Here is a 15,317-nt window from a genome sequence, read left to right as displayed (position 1 = left end):
TACTGATTTCGAAGAATTTAATTAGGACAACCCTTTGGTAGTTTTAGATGTCCATAAAACATTTCCTTTTCATAACGAAGTTGTCGCAGAATATAGCGTTTCTCTTTGTAAGTAAAACGATAGGTTGCCAGAGACACTCCTTAGACTATCCTCAAGCAATTCTCAAGCGATCCTTATAAAATTCTTAGGCAATTCTTGGGCAATTCTTAGGCAATCCTTAGGCAATCCTTTGAAATCAGCAGTTTTGTAATTGTTCGTTTAAGCAAAACACTGTTTGGAATGAACAAAGCAGTTAGCAAATCAAAAATGTGATTTTGTCTTGATTATTAAGTTATCAATCATTTTTTCGGTGCTTTTTGCATTTCAGGTATTGAGCCGCGTTTCCCAATTCACAGATGACCTGCTTTCATCCTGTCTTCAGTTTGTTCTCAGTTTGCCTATAGAAATTGTTGAGACGAACGTCGAGAGTTTTGCAAAGCCTTTACAGGTAGGTATTACTCATTTTAATCAGCTTCAAAGAGAAATGGATTTTCGCTACCATTTCCTCGTAACTTGTTTTTTAGGGGGCATCCTACCTCTCCCCTTGGCAATTTTTTTACATGTTTCCTTGGCAGTTTTTACGCTGAAATTTCAATCTTCCAGCAATTTTTGTATATTATTATCTTAATGAAATTAACTGTTTACCTATCTGTCATATAGTAATCGATTCCGCATAGTCAGAGCTGTACATTTGTCTGGTGATCACATTAAGCACGAAACTCGGAGTAGCAACTTAGAACCTTTCTGTTCTTTGCAGCAAAAGCATAAATTCTTATCTAATAACATGTATCATAGTTCATGTAGGAAGTCATAGAATATATGCCATCGTTTGCTCCCTTATGTTTTTCCTTATTTAAACCTCTTCTAATCAGTAGATAAATGGTCAAACATGGTATTATACCTCTGTTTGAATATGAGGCATTGATAAATGAGTTTTGTTTCAGCTTGCGTTAAAACTTGGCCTTAGCCATCATCCACTTGCTGTCACTGCTTTAAATGCTCTAGAGTTCTGGCAAGGAAATTTGCAATCATGGAAAACAAGAAAGTTATTGACAGACGTTTTGCCATACTTTGATGGATATTTGCAGATCTCTTCTGATAAGTCAGGTTTAATATTACATCGACTTTTAGTAATTTTAATTTGATTGCTAAACGATTTTCACTATTTCAGATCGACTTTGTATTGACATTGACACATTGACTATTTGAAAATTAGGCTTAGAAATAAGCGCTAAAAATAGGCCATCAGAAGCTGACCAACGCAATATTCTAGCATTCAATTGAAGCATAAGCTTGATGCTGTTGTAAAGAAGCGGCGTTTAGTCTTTCGCTCATAATCGCTTGTTTTTGGTACGAAATGCAAATTGGGAAATTCTTTTTCACATTATTTTAACGATTTCTGTGCGGTGAAAAGTGTTTTTGTATCCCATTTTCTCCTTTCTCTACAATAAAGTCTTAAATGTCCACTTTTTGCCTTATCTTATTTTGACCAGTAAGAATATGACTACATCTAAAAATTATTTGATAATCTTTTAGGTTTGTGCTGCTAGTGTTTAGATCAGCTTCCCTCTACCAAAACCTATCTCAATATTCATTGACGACAGCTTGTAAATGGTCAAACGATTTGTCAGTCATGTTAGCATTTATTTAAAACTATCACAATACTTGAAGCTACCAGATTTGAACAAGCTTGCGCATCGTCGTTACTAGTGCCCCTTATGACTTTCCAACACTCTCCAACACGCAGTACTCGTTAAGGGTTCTTCTGAATACCACAGTCAATAGAATCTATACTAACAAATGAATGCTGTACGGTGCAAGTTTCTCTGCTTTAGCTATAGGCCTTTGCATTCTAGGGAATGTGGAAGACAAAGACGACGTAATAGTCTTTAATCGGTCAACAAATTCTAGGCGAAACAGAGTTCCAATTAAGCTCCTTAGAGCACTGAGAGATGCTGACAAGGTACGTATCACTGTGGGAGCGTCAGAAATTAGGTGTAGGATGTTCGTGCAATTGCAGTCTGGGTAGAGTTTTTCTTCTGGGATTCAAAGATGATGAAAAGAGGTGCTAGCAAAAGACAGGAACAGGGTTTCCGTCAATATTACAGTTCTTGTTTTATCCAAAAAATGTGATTTGGAATTTGGATCGAGAAAAAGCAATGGAAAAATCATTCGATTCGGGAAATGCAAAAAATGTAGTATGTTGAAAAGCGAAGCCGCTTCTGTTCATCTTAAGAATTTTCTTTTCCTTTTAGATTTCAGAGTCCCCAATTAGTCAGTTTAGATCACGTGTTGTGCAATTTCTTGGAAATCTAGGCGGAAGCATGAATATTGATATTATCAAAGAGGGGCGAATCGCTGATCTATCTCGCGCGATTGCCTGGGATACAGATACTCACCTTTCTTTTGGTTTGCCATTTTGGGACATGAAGCCTACCATCTACCTTGGTAAGAACTTCGATCAACGCCGTTTTCTATAGCCTCTTTTGGCTTCACCTATTCATTTTCAGATGCAATTTACTGAAGAATTATCAGTAATGTTAGGCTTATATTAAGAACACATTCCCTTATTTTTGAGTAAAGTCTGGCCCAGGCCCTATTTTTGAAGTGTTTTTAGTAACTTGAGTATAGGATACTGACGTTAATGTAAGTTGAAATGATACCATGTTGATTGAATTGGAATTTACCTGTCATAGGTCTAGATGAATTTTATATGCACATAATTAGAATTAGATTAGTATGAATGAATGAGAGTCTTGGAAGTTATTTACTTGGATATTATGCTGAGATTCTCGTTTATAAATTGGGAGCGAAATAAAGACTTTCGTGACTTTGATGGGAACCTAGTCGAAAGAAAAAAATGTTGTGATGATGCGTGTCTGTGTTGAAAGTGCATTTTTAAGGTAGTTGTGCTAAACTTGTGTTCTTCATTTCTAGATACATTTTTGCCACGAGTGATCGAGCTCGCTACCGTTTCCAGTGATAGACAAACAAAGGTAATATGTTTCAAAAATATTATTGATAAAGTATCTATGATTTGCATAAATGTCTTCTTAAAGATGGAGAGTAGTTTTATTTCGTTTTATTAGCTAAAAATGATGTTAGAATGCAACAGAACCTTTATGCAGGATTGGCATGTATTTCTGTGATAGTAATAAACTACAACTTTGTGATAATGGGGTTTAGATAGCTGTGCTGACTGCCGTTCGAAAGTTACTAGTGACTCAAATTTACGTTCTGTTCTGTTGAAGAAAAAGATGTTTAACATCACCAGCCTTGGAGGTTTTTTAGGCGAGTCACGTGCGTTACGCATATGCTCGTTCCGCGTGGTTGTCCATGTTTTGTAACTTGTGGATTTTTCTTAACAGCTTTAATGTTTAGTTAATGATCTTTTTAATTTTGGATGTATTTTGAAGCAGATTTTTGTGAAGGGGCGTGTACATAGATTGAAGTGTATCGCGCAATATTTGATAATTATCTGAAGCACCTCCTTCAATTCACAGGTGGTTGCTTGTGAGCTCTTACATGCATTGACTCTCTTTATACTTGGCAAAAGTACACAGCAAGCAAACCAGATGTCCAGAAAGGCAACGAAATTAAAATATTTGAATTGTTCTGTAGAGATGCAAAAAGTGTGGTTTCCACGCAGTTTGTCACTGTTAATATGTTATTGTATATTTTTATTCTGAGCAAGTCATGATCAAGTGCTGAAAACAGCTGTCATCACAAAGAGCCTCTTCAACTTTATAGAATTCTTGAGATCTTGTGCGTGTAATCTATAAAATAGTTATCCATTATTTGTGGAGGAAATTTTTTCTTTGGTGTGACCCCGTTAATCAAGTTAAAAAGCGCAAAGTCTGCTTAAAAATTTGATGAAAGTCTGCTTAAAAATTTGATGAAAGTCTATATTTTCCTGTTTTATCACCAAGTTAGTATGGCTGATTTTGAAATAAAGACATGACTAACTTTTGGGATCACTGAGGAGTCAATATTCTCCATCCTCGATCATTTATACGTTTGTCAGCCCTGATATGTTGGTTTGGATTTCCCTTGGGTTTCGTATTCGATTTCGCCTAGATAACGTTACAAACATAAGAAACAGATACTACACAGAACCATTTGATTATTTGAGATGATTCTTCATTTCTTGATAGTCCCTCATTATTCATGTTATTTTGACTGTTCGGTATCTCGCCAGCTATGGTCCCTCGGCAGCTATGGTATCATGGTTCAATTTTATCTTCGTAAAATAAGCTTCTCAGACACATAGCATATTAAACGGCCCTACGTTTATTTAAATTTCTTTTGTGCCAGAGTTGAGCTAATTTTTTTTTAAATTATCTCAGTCTTTAAGCAGCCATTCAAAATAACTTTTAATAAAGAGCAAAATATAAATTTAGAACTTGGTAACGAAGTTTTGATTCTACATTGTTTGCAACAAAACAGAATAGTCCCGATAACTTTAACTCCCGATTATTCGAACATTCGCTAAATCGAACTGCTTTCGCATTCCTCTGAAGTTTCCCCATATACGTTCGAGCCCCCAGTTACTCGGAAATTCATCAATTCAAACCATTCTCATCGCTTCCTTCGGAGGTTCGAGTTATCGGGACAGTACTGTATGTATTATTAAAGCTGAGAATAGCTGAGCCGTTGCTTTTTCGCTTTGTAGGAAGGGATGGAAGGGATTTACAAGCACCTCTTTCCTGCTCTGCTTAAACTTGGCTGTGACATTGAACAGGTACCAGAACATAATATGTTAAAAAGGTTAAGGCCGCCTCGTCGTCTTGACGCACGTGTCAAGGTCTATTTCTTAATCTTACAATTTACACAACATAGTACATGCAACAATCTGTTAGCCATTTTTTGTTTATTCTCCAATCAATTAAAAAAAATCGCTAAAAAATCTACCTGCTTTGCCTCTACATTTCCTGAGCTTCTTATAAATTTTCTTGAAGGTTGCTGAACAACTCTTTAGGCCATTGGTTTTTCAAATGATCCACTGGTTTACAAGCAGCCCTTCGAAAACAGAGAGTCAGGACACAGTAATTCTGCTTGACACAATAATGGTAGAATTTCTCCAAATATTACTGCATTTTTAGTTTTATTATTATTTTGACTCTTTATTTTTAATCTATTTTTTACGTGATTTTCAATATTTTGAATCTTGTATTTTAAAACTTTGTTTTGGTAGATCGTTATCATGCAAAATGTAGTACTTCAGAGTTGAACACAATTTGAATGTTTCTTTAGATATAAGGTGGTTGCTCATCAATTTTAGGCTCAAAATACCAAACCTAGGAATAAAAGTAACGTTTTGTCAATTTTAAACCAAAATAAGTAATTTCTAATGTTTGAATATGCGATTTGGTCTCTTTTAAATGGGGTTTTGTGTGTGCTTGTGTGTATAGCTTGCTCTTTGTTTATTTGTAATGAACTTTTGCGACGTTCTAAAGTACACTCTGCTGAAATTTCAGAATGGACTTGTTAGCCAAGATAACAGCGCATTACGAGATTTTTCAGCCAAATGCATCAGAGAATTCTTGGAATGGTCAATTAAACATACGAAGATCAAAGTAAGTCGAACAATTTCTAATTGCAATATTTGAAAAACCAACCTTTATTTAAGAGGGAGGTTTTCTAAGTAATACTTTTCTTAAAAACAGAAAAGATTTTTTAGAGAAATATGAATGTAGAGAAAGCTTTCGCTAGGTATTTATCTCTGGAAATATCATTTCTGTGGAAAATCAAAAGAACTGTGGATTTTTATTTTCACCAACTGGACCAAGGAAAATCTCGGAGAATAAGTCTCTGGATCTCGAAGAACACGATAACCCATTCGAGTCTTCAGACAAACCGTTTCTAGATTAAGCTCGATTATTCCAGAAGTGGTATTCGTCGAACCTTTCTAAGATTTGATCAAATGATCGTAGAACTTTTAATTAGTAGGGGCCTATTTTAAAAGAAAATTATTGCAATATCACATCTCACATCGATGTGAGGGTGGCTTTATCTTCCTTTTTTCTTGTTTTAAAGTTGGTTGAATTTTTTGCTACACCAGAGCTAGTTATAACCAACTAATTAAATTACCACCGCATAAGACAAACGCAAATCCAATGTTACAGGTATATTTGTTGCAAAGGTACAATGAAAACTCTGAGATTTTTTTCTTGATATTTGTAACGTTTTGGAGTATTAACGGTAAAGTGGTTTTGATACAAGAAATATTGCTATTAGTGTAAAATCTACGAATAACGCGAAGCAAGACAGTTTTTAGCCTCCGGATATTGGATGGAGAAAAAATGATTTGTAAACCTTTGTAAATAAAGAGACCATCGCAAATGATAATGTTTGCTTGCTGTTTAATCATCCTGGTTCTACATAATGCTTCTAATTTATCATTTAAAATTACACTAAATTTACTAGATGTTTTTTAGTTAAGTTGATCGTTTTGGATATTTCTTTTATCTGCCATGCCATAAGGTATACACAATCTTCTTTTTTCATCTTTTCAGCATTTAGACAAATCGGCAGTTAACCCTAAGGCAGTGTTCAAGAGGATCTATAGCATGGCTTCACATCCGAATGTTTACAAAAGACTAGGCGCTGCCATGGCTTTTAATAGTATTTATGTTACCTTCAGGTACCAATTTCAAGTTCTTGAAAATCATTATCCTCCATCAAGCTGTTTATTTATCTTTGCTTACTAAATTTATTAAATCAGCCTTCAATCGAAGTTGGTTTTTCAAGACATGTTGGCAACCTTTTTTAGGCGCCCATTGTCGCTTACAGTTTCTCAGATTTAGCTTCAATGATCCGACAGTACATCTTCAAACTTCGTTTTTAGTGGGGTAGTTTGAAAGTGTGGACCCAATTGCTACTTACCGTCCTAGCCAAAAGCCTGTGGGATGCCTTGTTGCACAAATTACCTTTTCATGAAGAAACAATTTGGCACCTTCCCGCCAGGCAATGTTCGTTGTAGTGTTGAATATCCTAGCTTTTTAATTTGTGTGAGCACTAATGCTTTGGACGGGGGCTTTATCCGAACAATGATTGACATAGTATAGTGCAATGCACAGACTTTAGTCTGTTTGATGTGATCTTTAGTGATTTGAATGAGTCTTTCGATGACCTCTCATCCACAAATCTGTGTTCATATAGTAATGGAAGTAAAGTTATCAATGGATATAAAATTTTCCATTAAGATAAGAATTTCCTTAGTTGACATCCATTTTTCAATTCTTCTGATAACCTAATGAAATTTTTTAAATTTTAGAGAACATGACGAACTAGTTGACGCTTATGCGCTAGAGCTACTGACCGTTTTTGTTGAAAGTTTGGGAATGGCTCACAGTGACGAACCCGGCATGGGTATGAATGAACTTTTTGCAAGGAATAAATAAATATTATGATATCCATTTAAGGGTTTATTGCTTTATGCGAAACCCCGAGTCACTATTAGAAGACCTGCGTGAGGTCAGCCCTTTTTCTTAACCAGCTCAATTTTTTGTCATTTGCGTTGTGAAATTTTCATTTGTGAAAACAACATGAAATAAAAAAAAAGATGCTATTTTAACAGGTTCCTCGCTAGAAATTAAGGTTTAGCTTTTTCATACCATAAATTTGACAAAGACGGAGCCATCATGATTTATATTTGCTTTGAGCAAGAAAAGGTAGAGGCTGGCGTCGCAATCTTGAATTGAAATTGCCCTTGGAGGCATGGAGGTTGTTTGGTGCTCTTCTTTCGATCGCTTCCCTTAAAAGTTTATTCTAGGATAACGAAGTAGACATCTTTATTTAATCTGAAGAGGTAAGACAATTTAACAGCAAATACTTTTACGCTTCTTGCATCGAGTGTTTATTTAAATTAACTAAAGCTTCATTTTATTGATTTTCAATGAAAAATATCTTCAGGACTTTCTTCGTAATGTTTAGATTTTTAAGGCCTAAAGTTATGATCCGAACTGTGTATGTACATTATTTTGGATTCTACATTACCTTTTTGGTATTGACTTTGAAAACGAATGTACTATCGTAAAAGTATGCCAAATTTTAAAAGTTATAAGAAATTTTTTCCATTTCAGGAACTGTTGACCAATGTAAGGATGCAATTAATCACTTGGAACGAATAATCAAGCAGAAATCCAAAATTTTCTTCAAAAGCAGTAAAAATCGTCGCATACCAGTGTAAGCAAATGAATCGGTTTTCTTTTTTCAAATGCTTTCTTTTAAAAACTTGCTTCAAGCATCTCAATAAATTTCCAACAACATGTATTTGCTGATTTGTTTCACTGTACGTTGTTGATATGGGAAACAGCTACTCTTCTTATGACGTCATTCAACGACAATTATTTTCTTCATGGCTTTTCCAACAGTAGGTTTTCCCCAATAGTACTTTAATACATCTACAAACCTGTAATCATAACGTAAATTATGTTCAATTATATTTGTTATCAGAGCCCTCAAAGAGGTTGATCAACATTTGACTCTTGATCATGTGTTTGTTTGGCTACTTCGGCAATGCGGATCTCCAAAAACGGAATGCAGGCATAAATGTATGGAGCTGCTATTCACACTGTTGCCCACAAGACCTGGTAAGCGATTTCCATTTTCAGGGGTAGGAGTAATTGTTTTAATTATTCAAATTTCTCTAGAATAATGTTTTAAAACTAGAACAAAAAATTAAGCTTGATAAATGCACTTTAATAGTTTCTTTTTTCGATGCTGCAATTTTGTCTCTATAATTGGTCGCTAAATTATTTCAGCGAATGCGTTTGAAATAGTTTTTTGTGCATCGAGTAATGTTGACACCTCTTTTTAGGCGTTTCTCATGCTAGAGTCTGGTTTGAAAATACTGTCAAGTCGGATGGGAATTATTTCTTAATTGACAGGTGATTTTTGAAGTTTTTTAATATCCTTTTATCAATTTTTCCTCTGTAGGCTGCCAGTTTCAGCATTTTGGTAGGCCATAATACATTGAAATTTATGTAATCCTGATTTTATAGCTAAATGATGATTACGAATTAAACTTACCCTTGAAGAAAATCATTATATCCAGCTATTTGGATAAATCTCCTTCTTTTGTAAGTGATTGTCTTTTATTGTTTATCCACATAATTATGGAAACCAATAAACACGTTCGGCACTTCAGATGTCATTTGTGAAATCTTAACTGTTATTCTTTTCGATTCGATTCTAAGCATGGCCTTTTCCTTCTTCTACAAGTGCATTTGTCGTGAATATTTGAGAAGCTTGGTTAGATTTTGCTTGTCTATTGCATTACACACAATGAAATTTCTATCTCATGAATTTTCAGATTCGAAAAATATGGCCAAATGAAGCTGTGTGCAGACATCACAAAAATGGCATCGACGCAAAGCTTTCATCTAAGAGATTTGATTGGCTGGTACGAGCGATACTTAGCCTCCCTTGATTGCTACACTTGGATAGCAAGCTTGCAGCTAGTGAAACCTGGTCCCCTTTTGCTTGGTATGTATGTAAAAGTAACAACACAACCATTTATTTTTCACTGGTACAAGCTGCTTTCGATTAACTTACCCATTTTGAGGGTCCCTTTTTTGAAGTTTTTTCGCATACGGTTCTTTTCAGCGCTGCTTTTATTAAGATTCATATTTTTCTAAATTCCATTTTGGTACATTTAGTTGATTATTTTGAAACTGTGCTGAACTGAACTGAGCTAAATTGAAGCTGCTATTAACCATACTAGTTTTGGAGTAGTTTACACAAAAAGTTTGGGAGTCTTGTTTTCCGATCCATTTCCTGTTACTCAGCTTTTGTCCAGTCAAAGCGATACCAGCACCATACCGAATAAGAGAAACTGCCCTGCTGTTGACGGCCATGACCACATTTCCAGCAATTAACTTTGATTTGAAGATGAGCTTCACTCTTCTGAAATACTCCTTCTTTATTTTCTCTTTCATTTCACTGCTCTTGATCTTTTCGCACTCCAGAATACCTAAATATTTGTAGCCATCATTCTCTTCCAATCCTTTTATCGTGTCTCCATTTGGTAACTCGATACCTTCACATTCAACAACTCTTCCTCTTGAGATCTTCACTGCTGCACATTTTTCAATTCCAAATCCATCCCTATGTCGGTACTGAATATTCGGACACTTTGAACTAACGAATCTAGCTCTTGCATATTACGACCATACAATTTTAAATCATCCATAAATAGGAGATGGTTGATCTTTCCTCTGTTCTTTCCCATTCTATAACCTTAATCTAAACCATTTAGTAAAGTAGCCAAGGGGATCAATGCCAAAACGAATAACGAAGGAAACAGTGTGTCACCTTGGAAAACCCCTTTTCGAATGTTCACTTCCCCAAGCTTGTCGTTTCCTGAAGTCAGCTCAACCCTCCAGCTTTCCATAGACTTCCCTAACAATGTTATTACCTTGTCTGAAATCTTAAACATCTACATGCATTGAATCAACCAAGAATGAGGAACCATATCATATGCCTTCTTGTGATCAATCCAAGCAAGGCAAAGATTGGTTAAACTGCTCTTGCAATTCTTCATTGCAATTTTGTCAATCAGAAGCTGATCGTTAGTGCCACGGGCTCCTTTTCGGCATTACTTTTGCTTTTCTGGAAGAAGATGTTTGCTCTCTAAGTGGTAATAAATTTTCTCAGATATTATTCCTGTCACAAGCTTCCATACCATTGGTAAGCATGTAATAGGTCTAAAGTTGGTCACTATGTTTCCTTTGATCTTGTCTTTCAATATCAAACTCGTCCGGCCTTTCGTCATCCATACTGGCACTTCTCCTGAAATTAAGCATGCATCAAGTTGCACTGCGAGTCTTACATGGAGACTTGTGAATTCTTTTAACCAATAACCATGCACACCTTCTGGTCCACACGCTTTCCATTTAGGCATTTTCTTCAACTGAGTTGTTGGAGTGTCCCTTGATATAGAAAATCCATTTTGTTGGTCTATTTTCTTGTATTTTTCTTTTACATCTTCCAGCCACTTTGCCTTTTCATTGTGCTTGGCGCCATGGTCCCATATATTAGCCCAAAAGATCTTACTTTCCTCTGCATCAGGTGTTATATCATCTTGTCTCTCGCAGCCTTCTAGCTTCTTAAACAAACTTTTTTGATTTGATTGAAACAATCGATTCTGTTGAAATGCATTGTTCCTGTCTTCATATTTTCTGATCTTTGCACTCTTTGCCTTAACTCTCCGCTTCATTTCTTCAATCACAGCCCTTATTCCTTTAGCATTAACTTTGTATTTTTCATTCAATTTTTCTCTCACATTCTCTTTTCTTAACTTATTTTTATTCCACTTATCTAGCTTACTAATATCTTTTCTCAATGAATCAATCTGACTTTGAATTCTTCTTTACCACCACGATCCTTTCTCGTTTTTTTTCTTCGGTACTTTTGTTCTATCAGATCAGCAACTGCGTTTGCTCCAGCCAAAATCAAATTGTTCGTATCACCGATGGTTTTAGATTCTAGTTTACCAATCCCTTCATTTACTCTCTTTGTTTTCTCCTTCAATGATCATCTATCGATGTTGCGTAAGTTCACTGGTTTTAGCTGATTAACATCTTCCAGTTTCTTTTTCAAGATCGTTATGATTTCTTGTTGGTCTTCACTCACAGCTTCTGTTAACCGGTACCCATTTGCCTCAGCTATTTCATCCTGTTCATTAGGACTATTCTCATATAGTGATTGTGCACTGTTCACATTCGTCCGATGATCTTCTGTTGCTCTGCCATCATCCCCGCCCAACTCGGGATCATCACTTGCATTTCCTTCATCTATCTTTCTCTTGATTTCTTCTAATTCTAAGTTAGATTGCCATTGATTATTCCTTATACAAAGTGCCTGTCCCCCAACCTGTTGTTCAGATGCTTCAAACAATCCTTTTTCTTGCCAAATTGCATACATCCTTTTCCTAAATCCGCGTTTTTAGGTTCACTGCGATAATAGCACTCCATTATGATCTTATTTAACTCATTTGTCCATTTAACTCTCGTTCTAGCCTTAGCATGACGAGGACCTGGGACTCGCTGCTGTCCCAAAAAACCCCTGCCGAACGAGGAGCTTTCACCTTGACTGGTTCCAGCCCCATTCACGTTGCTCTATTATCAATAGAATTCATTTGCTGCATCATGATAAAAAAGTCATGATGTTGGTTTGATCCAGGTTTTCCTTCCCTCGGGTATTTTTATTGTGACACCATCACTAGGGGGGCTGCCAACCAGAGCTAAAGAGTCCCCCCCCCCCACCCATGAGACAGACTAGCCCCCGCCGGACGACAGCCCAGTACGTCAAAGTCTCGGGGGGAGCTGACAGGTAGTAAACCTTGCTCAAGGGTGACCTGGAAGTAATTGCGGCAAAGGGTAACCACATTATTCCACATCGAAACTCCACAACTGGATGCAGTTTTGTGCCATACGCAGGACATATTATTATTATTATTATTATTATTATTATTATTATTATTATTATTATTATTATTATTATTATTATTATTATTATTATTATTATTATTATTATTATTATTATTATTATTATCATGGCACGAACCTACAGTACGACATCTATCGTAATACTAAAGAGGTATTAAAGGCTGTCAAATCAGACAACAAAGAACGTCTCTCCCAAAACTTAACATCTCAGGGAGCCACAATTACCTTCCTACTGAAACATTCACTGGAAAAGCTGAACGGTATTTGGTCAAGTACACAAAGCAATTTGCCTAGTAACATCTTTAACTTTACCATCAAGTACCTTAACAACACTCTTCCAACTCGTAAAAATCTGCTGAAATGGAACCTTAGTCAAACATCTGACTGTGAATTCTGTCTTCTTCCAGAAACACTTCTACACGTTGTTGCTGGATGCAAAGTGTACCTTGACCAAGGACGCTATACTTGGCGTCATAATTCTGCATTAAACTTTCTAGCCACTTCCTTCCAAGCAATAAATGGGTCTTCTCTCTACGCAGATTTACCAGGCTTTCTTTCCCCTTCTATCATAACTGGAGATCAACTACGCCCTGACTTACTTCTCAAAACTAAGGAAAACTGTCTGTACGTTTTAGAGCTAACCATAGGCTTTGAAACAAATCTCAACTGCAATGCTGTCAGAAAGTCAGGGAAATATGCCACCCTCGTATCTGACTTAAAACGTCAGTTTAAGTCAGTCTCGTTTGTCAATCTTTCCATCAGTTCACTTGGTATTTTTGGCGACTCCTGCAGCTCATTCATCGACATGTGTGACTCTTTGTCCATTGATCATCAACAGAAACGCTACCTCATCTCCAAACTTACAAGCATCTCCATTCGCACCACATACTATATATTCTGCTGTAGAAACAAAACTTGGACTAATCCAGAGCTACACCCCTTTTAACAATTTTTTTTTTTTCTCATTACTACGATGTAATAGTTTTTATTTTGTAAACACAGGCTAGCCAGTTACAAATTACCTTGTAATAGTGAGATTTGTAATTGTAGTTTTAACAGGAATTCAAAATGAAAAGTTTCCATTATTATTATTATTATTATTAAGACCTCCACTATCTTGATTCACAAAAAAGACAGCACAGATGATCCATCACTTTAGAATCGGTGCCCTTAAAAATATTCACTTCTTGCTTACGTGACTCCATCTTCACTTTTCTGAAACACAATGGCTTCATCGAGCACCAAATCCAAAAAGGCTTCACCTCAATAGTATCAGGTACAATAGAGCACACATTATCGCATTAAGCAAAGATCTTTAGTGGTATCTTTGCTAGATCTCAAAAACGCCTTTGGCGAAGTTCACCACAAGCTGATACCAGCTATTCTTGCTTATCATCATATACCTTCGGAAATTCAACTATTGATCTCAAGCTTATATCTAGATTTTAAGACCTGTATCATCACCGATAAATTCCAAACCTCTGCAATTCCCGTTCGCCGCGGCGTATTGCAAGGTGACTGCCTCAGCCCCCTTCTTTTCAACCTTTGCTTCAACACGTTCATACAATACATCAAATCAGATAAATATAAGCAGCTTGGTTTCTCCCCCCATGATGGTAATGACCGCATGTTTCAGCCAGTACACTGGTTTCAGTTTGCTGATGAGGCTGCTGTTGTTACCAGTGGAGATAAGGAGAACCAACTCTTATTAAACTGCTTTACCAGATGGTGCCAATGGACAAACTTCATTTTCAGTGTTGACAAATGTGTTACCTTTGGTATCAAGAAACACTCAAGGCGATCCCTCCAATTTCAACCGAAACTTTTCATCTGCAACCAAATAGTACCTGCTGTCAAAAATGGCGATTCCTTTAAGTATCTTGGCCGTTTCTTTGATTTTGAAATGAGTAACCCAGATCATAAATCTAAACTCGTTTCTCTTTTCTCTACTCTTATGAAGGATATTGACGACTTACCTCTCCATCCTAAAAACAAACTGCTATTATACCATCGTTATGTTCTGTCTAAAGTTTCATGGCATTTTACTGTTACTGATCTACCAAAGACCTGGGTTGTCCGAAACCTAGACAATCTTGTGTCCAATTACATTCACCAGTGGCTTGATCTTCCTGTTTCTGCTACCTTGAGTGGAATTTTCCTCTCAAAAAATCAGTTTGGCCTAAACCTACAACTGCCTTCTGTCAAATTTACGCAATGCCAAACCGTCTGTCGCAATGCCCTAAAATCTTCTCCTAACATTGACATTCAGACACCAGTCATGTCACGAACCTACAGTACGAAATCTATCGTAATACTAAAGAGGTATTAAAGGCTGTCAAATCAGACAACAAAGAACGTCTCTCTCAAAACTTATCATCTCAGGGAGCTACAATTACCTTCCTACTAAAACATTCACTGGAAAAGCTGAACGGTATTTGGTCAAGTACACAGAGCAATTTGCCTAGTAACATCTTTAACTTTACAATCAAGTATCTTAACAATCTCGTAAAAACCTGCTGAAATGGAACCTTAGTCAAACATCTGACTGTGAATTCTGTCTTCTTCAAGAAACACTTATACACATCGTTGCTGGAAGCAAAGTGTACCTTGACCAAGGCCGCTATACTTGGCGTCATAATTTTGCATTAAACTTTCTAGCCACTTTCTTCCAAGCAATAAATGGGTCTTCTCTCTACGCAGATTTACCAGGCTTTCTTTCCCCTTCTATCATAACTGGAGATCAACTACGCCCTGACTTACTTCTTAAAACTAAGGAAAACTGTCTGTACGTTTTAGAGCTAATCATAGGCTTTGAAACAAATCTCA

General features: G+C 36.3%; 1 protein-coding gene across 5 annotated transcripts in view; it reads left to right on the top strand.

Moving 5' to 3' along the window:
- LOC135687316 (DNA-dependent protein kinase catalytic subunit) overlaps positions 1-15,317 on the top strand; it is a 97,943-nt gene that overhangs the window by 37,766 nt on the left and 44,860 nt on the right. For all 5 annotated transcript variants that reach the window (XM_065203845.2, XM_065203847.2, XM_065203844.2 and 2 more), the window contains 15 exons: positions 368-487; positions 984-1,146; positions 1,896-2,002; positions 2,295-2,487; positions 2,977-3,035; positions 3,543-3,626; positions 4,712-4,780; positions 4,998-5,108; positions 5,517-5,615; positions 6,555-6,682; positions 7,316-7,410; positions 8,124-8,226; positions 8,497-8,633; positions 8,861-8,930; positions 9,356-9,528. In XM_065203845.2, the coding sequence (XP_065059917.2) occupies positions 368-487; positions 984-1,146; positions 1,896-2,002; positions 2,295-2,487; positions 2,977-3,035; positions 3,543-3,626; positions 4,712-4,780; positions 4,998-5,108; positions 5,517-5,615; positions 6,555-6,682; positions 7,316-7,410; positions 8,124-8,226; positions 8,497-8,633; positions 8,861-8,930; positions 9,356-9,528 (1,711 nt within the window). The remainder of the gene's footprint in view (positions 1-367; positions 488-983; positions 1,147-1,895; positions 2,003-2,294; positions 2,488-2,976; positions 3,036-3,542; positions 3,627-4,711; positions 4,781-4,997; positions 5,109-5,516; positions 5,616-6,554; positions 6,683-7,315; positions 7,411-8,123; positions 8,227-8,496; positions 8,634-8,860; positions 8,931-9,355; positions 9,529-15,317) is intronic.

This window comes from Rhopilema esculentum, chromosome 20 (assembly GCF_057945365.1).
Source record: "Rhopilema esculentum isolate cy_ngs chromosome 20, ASM5794536v1, whole genome shotgun sequence".
NCBI lineage: Eukaryota > Metazoa > Cnidaria > Scyphozoa > Rhizostomeae > Rhizostomatidae > Rhopilema > Rhopilema esculentum.
The sequence above is the reverse complement of the archived record's forward strand: the minus strand, read 5'-3'. Positions and strand labels throughout refer to the sequence as shown.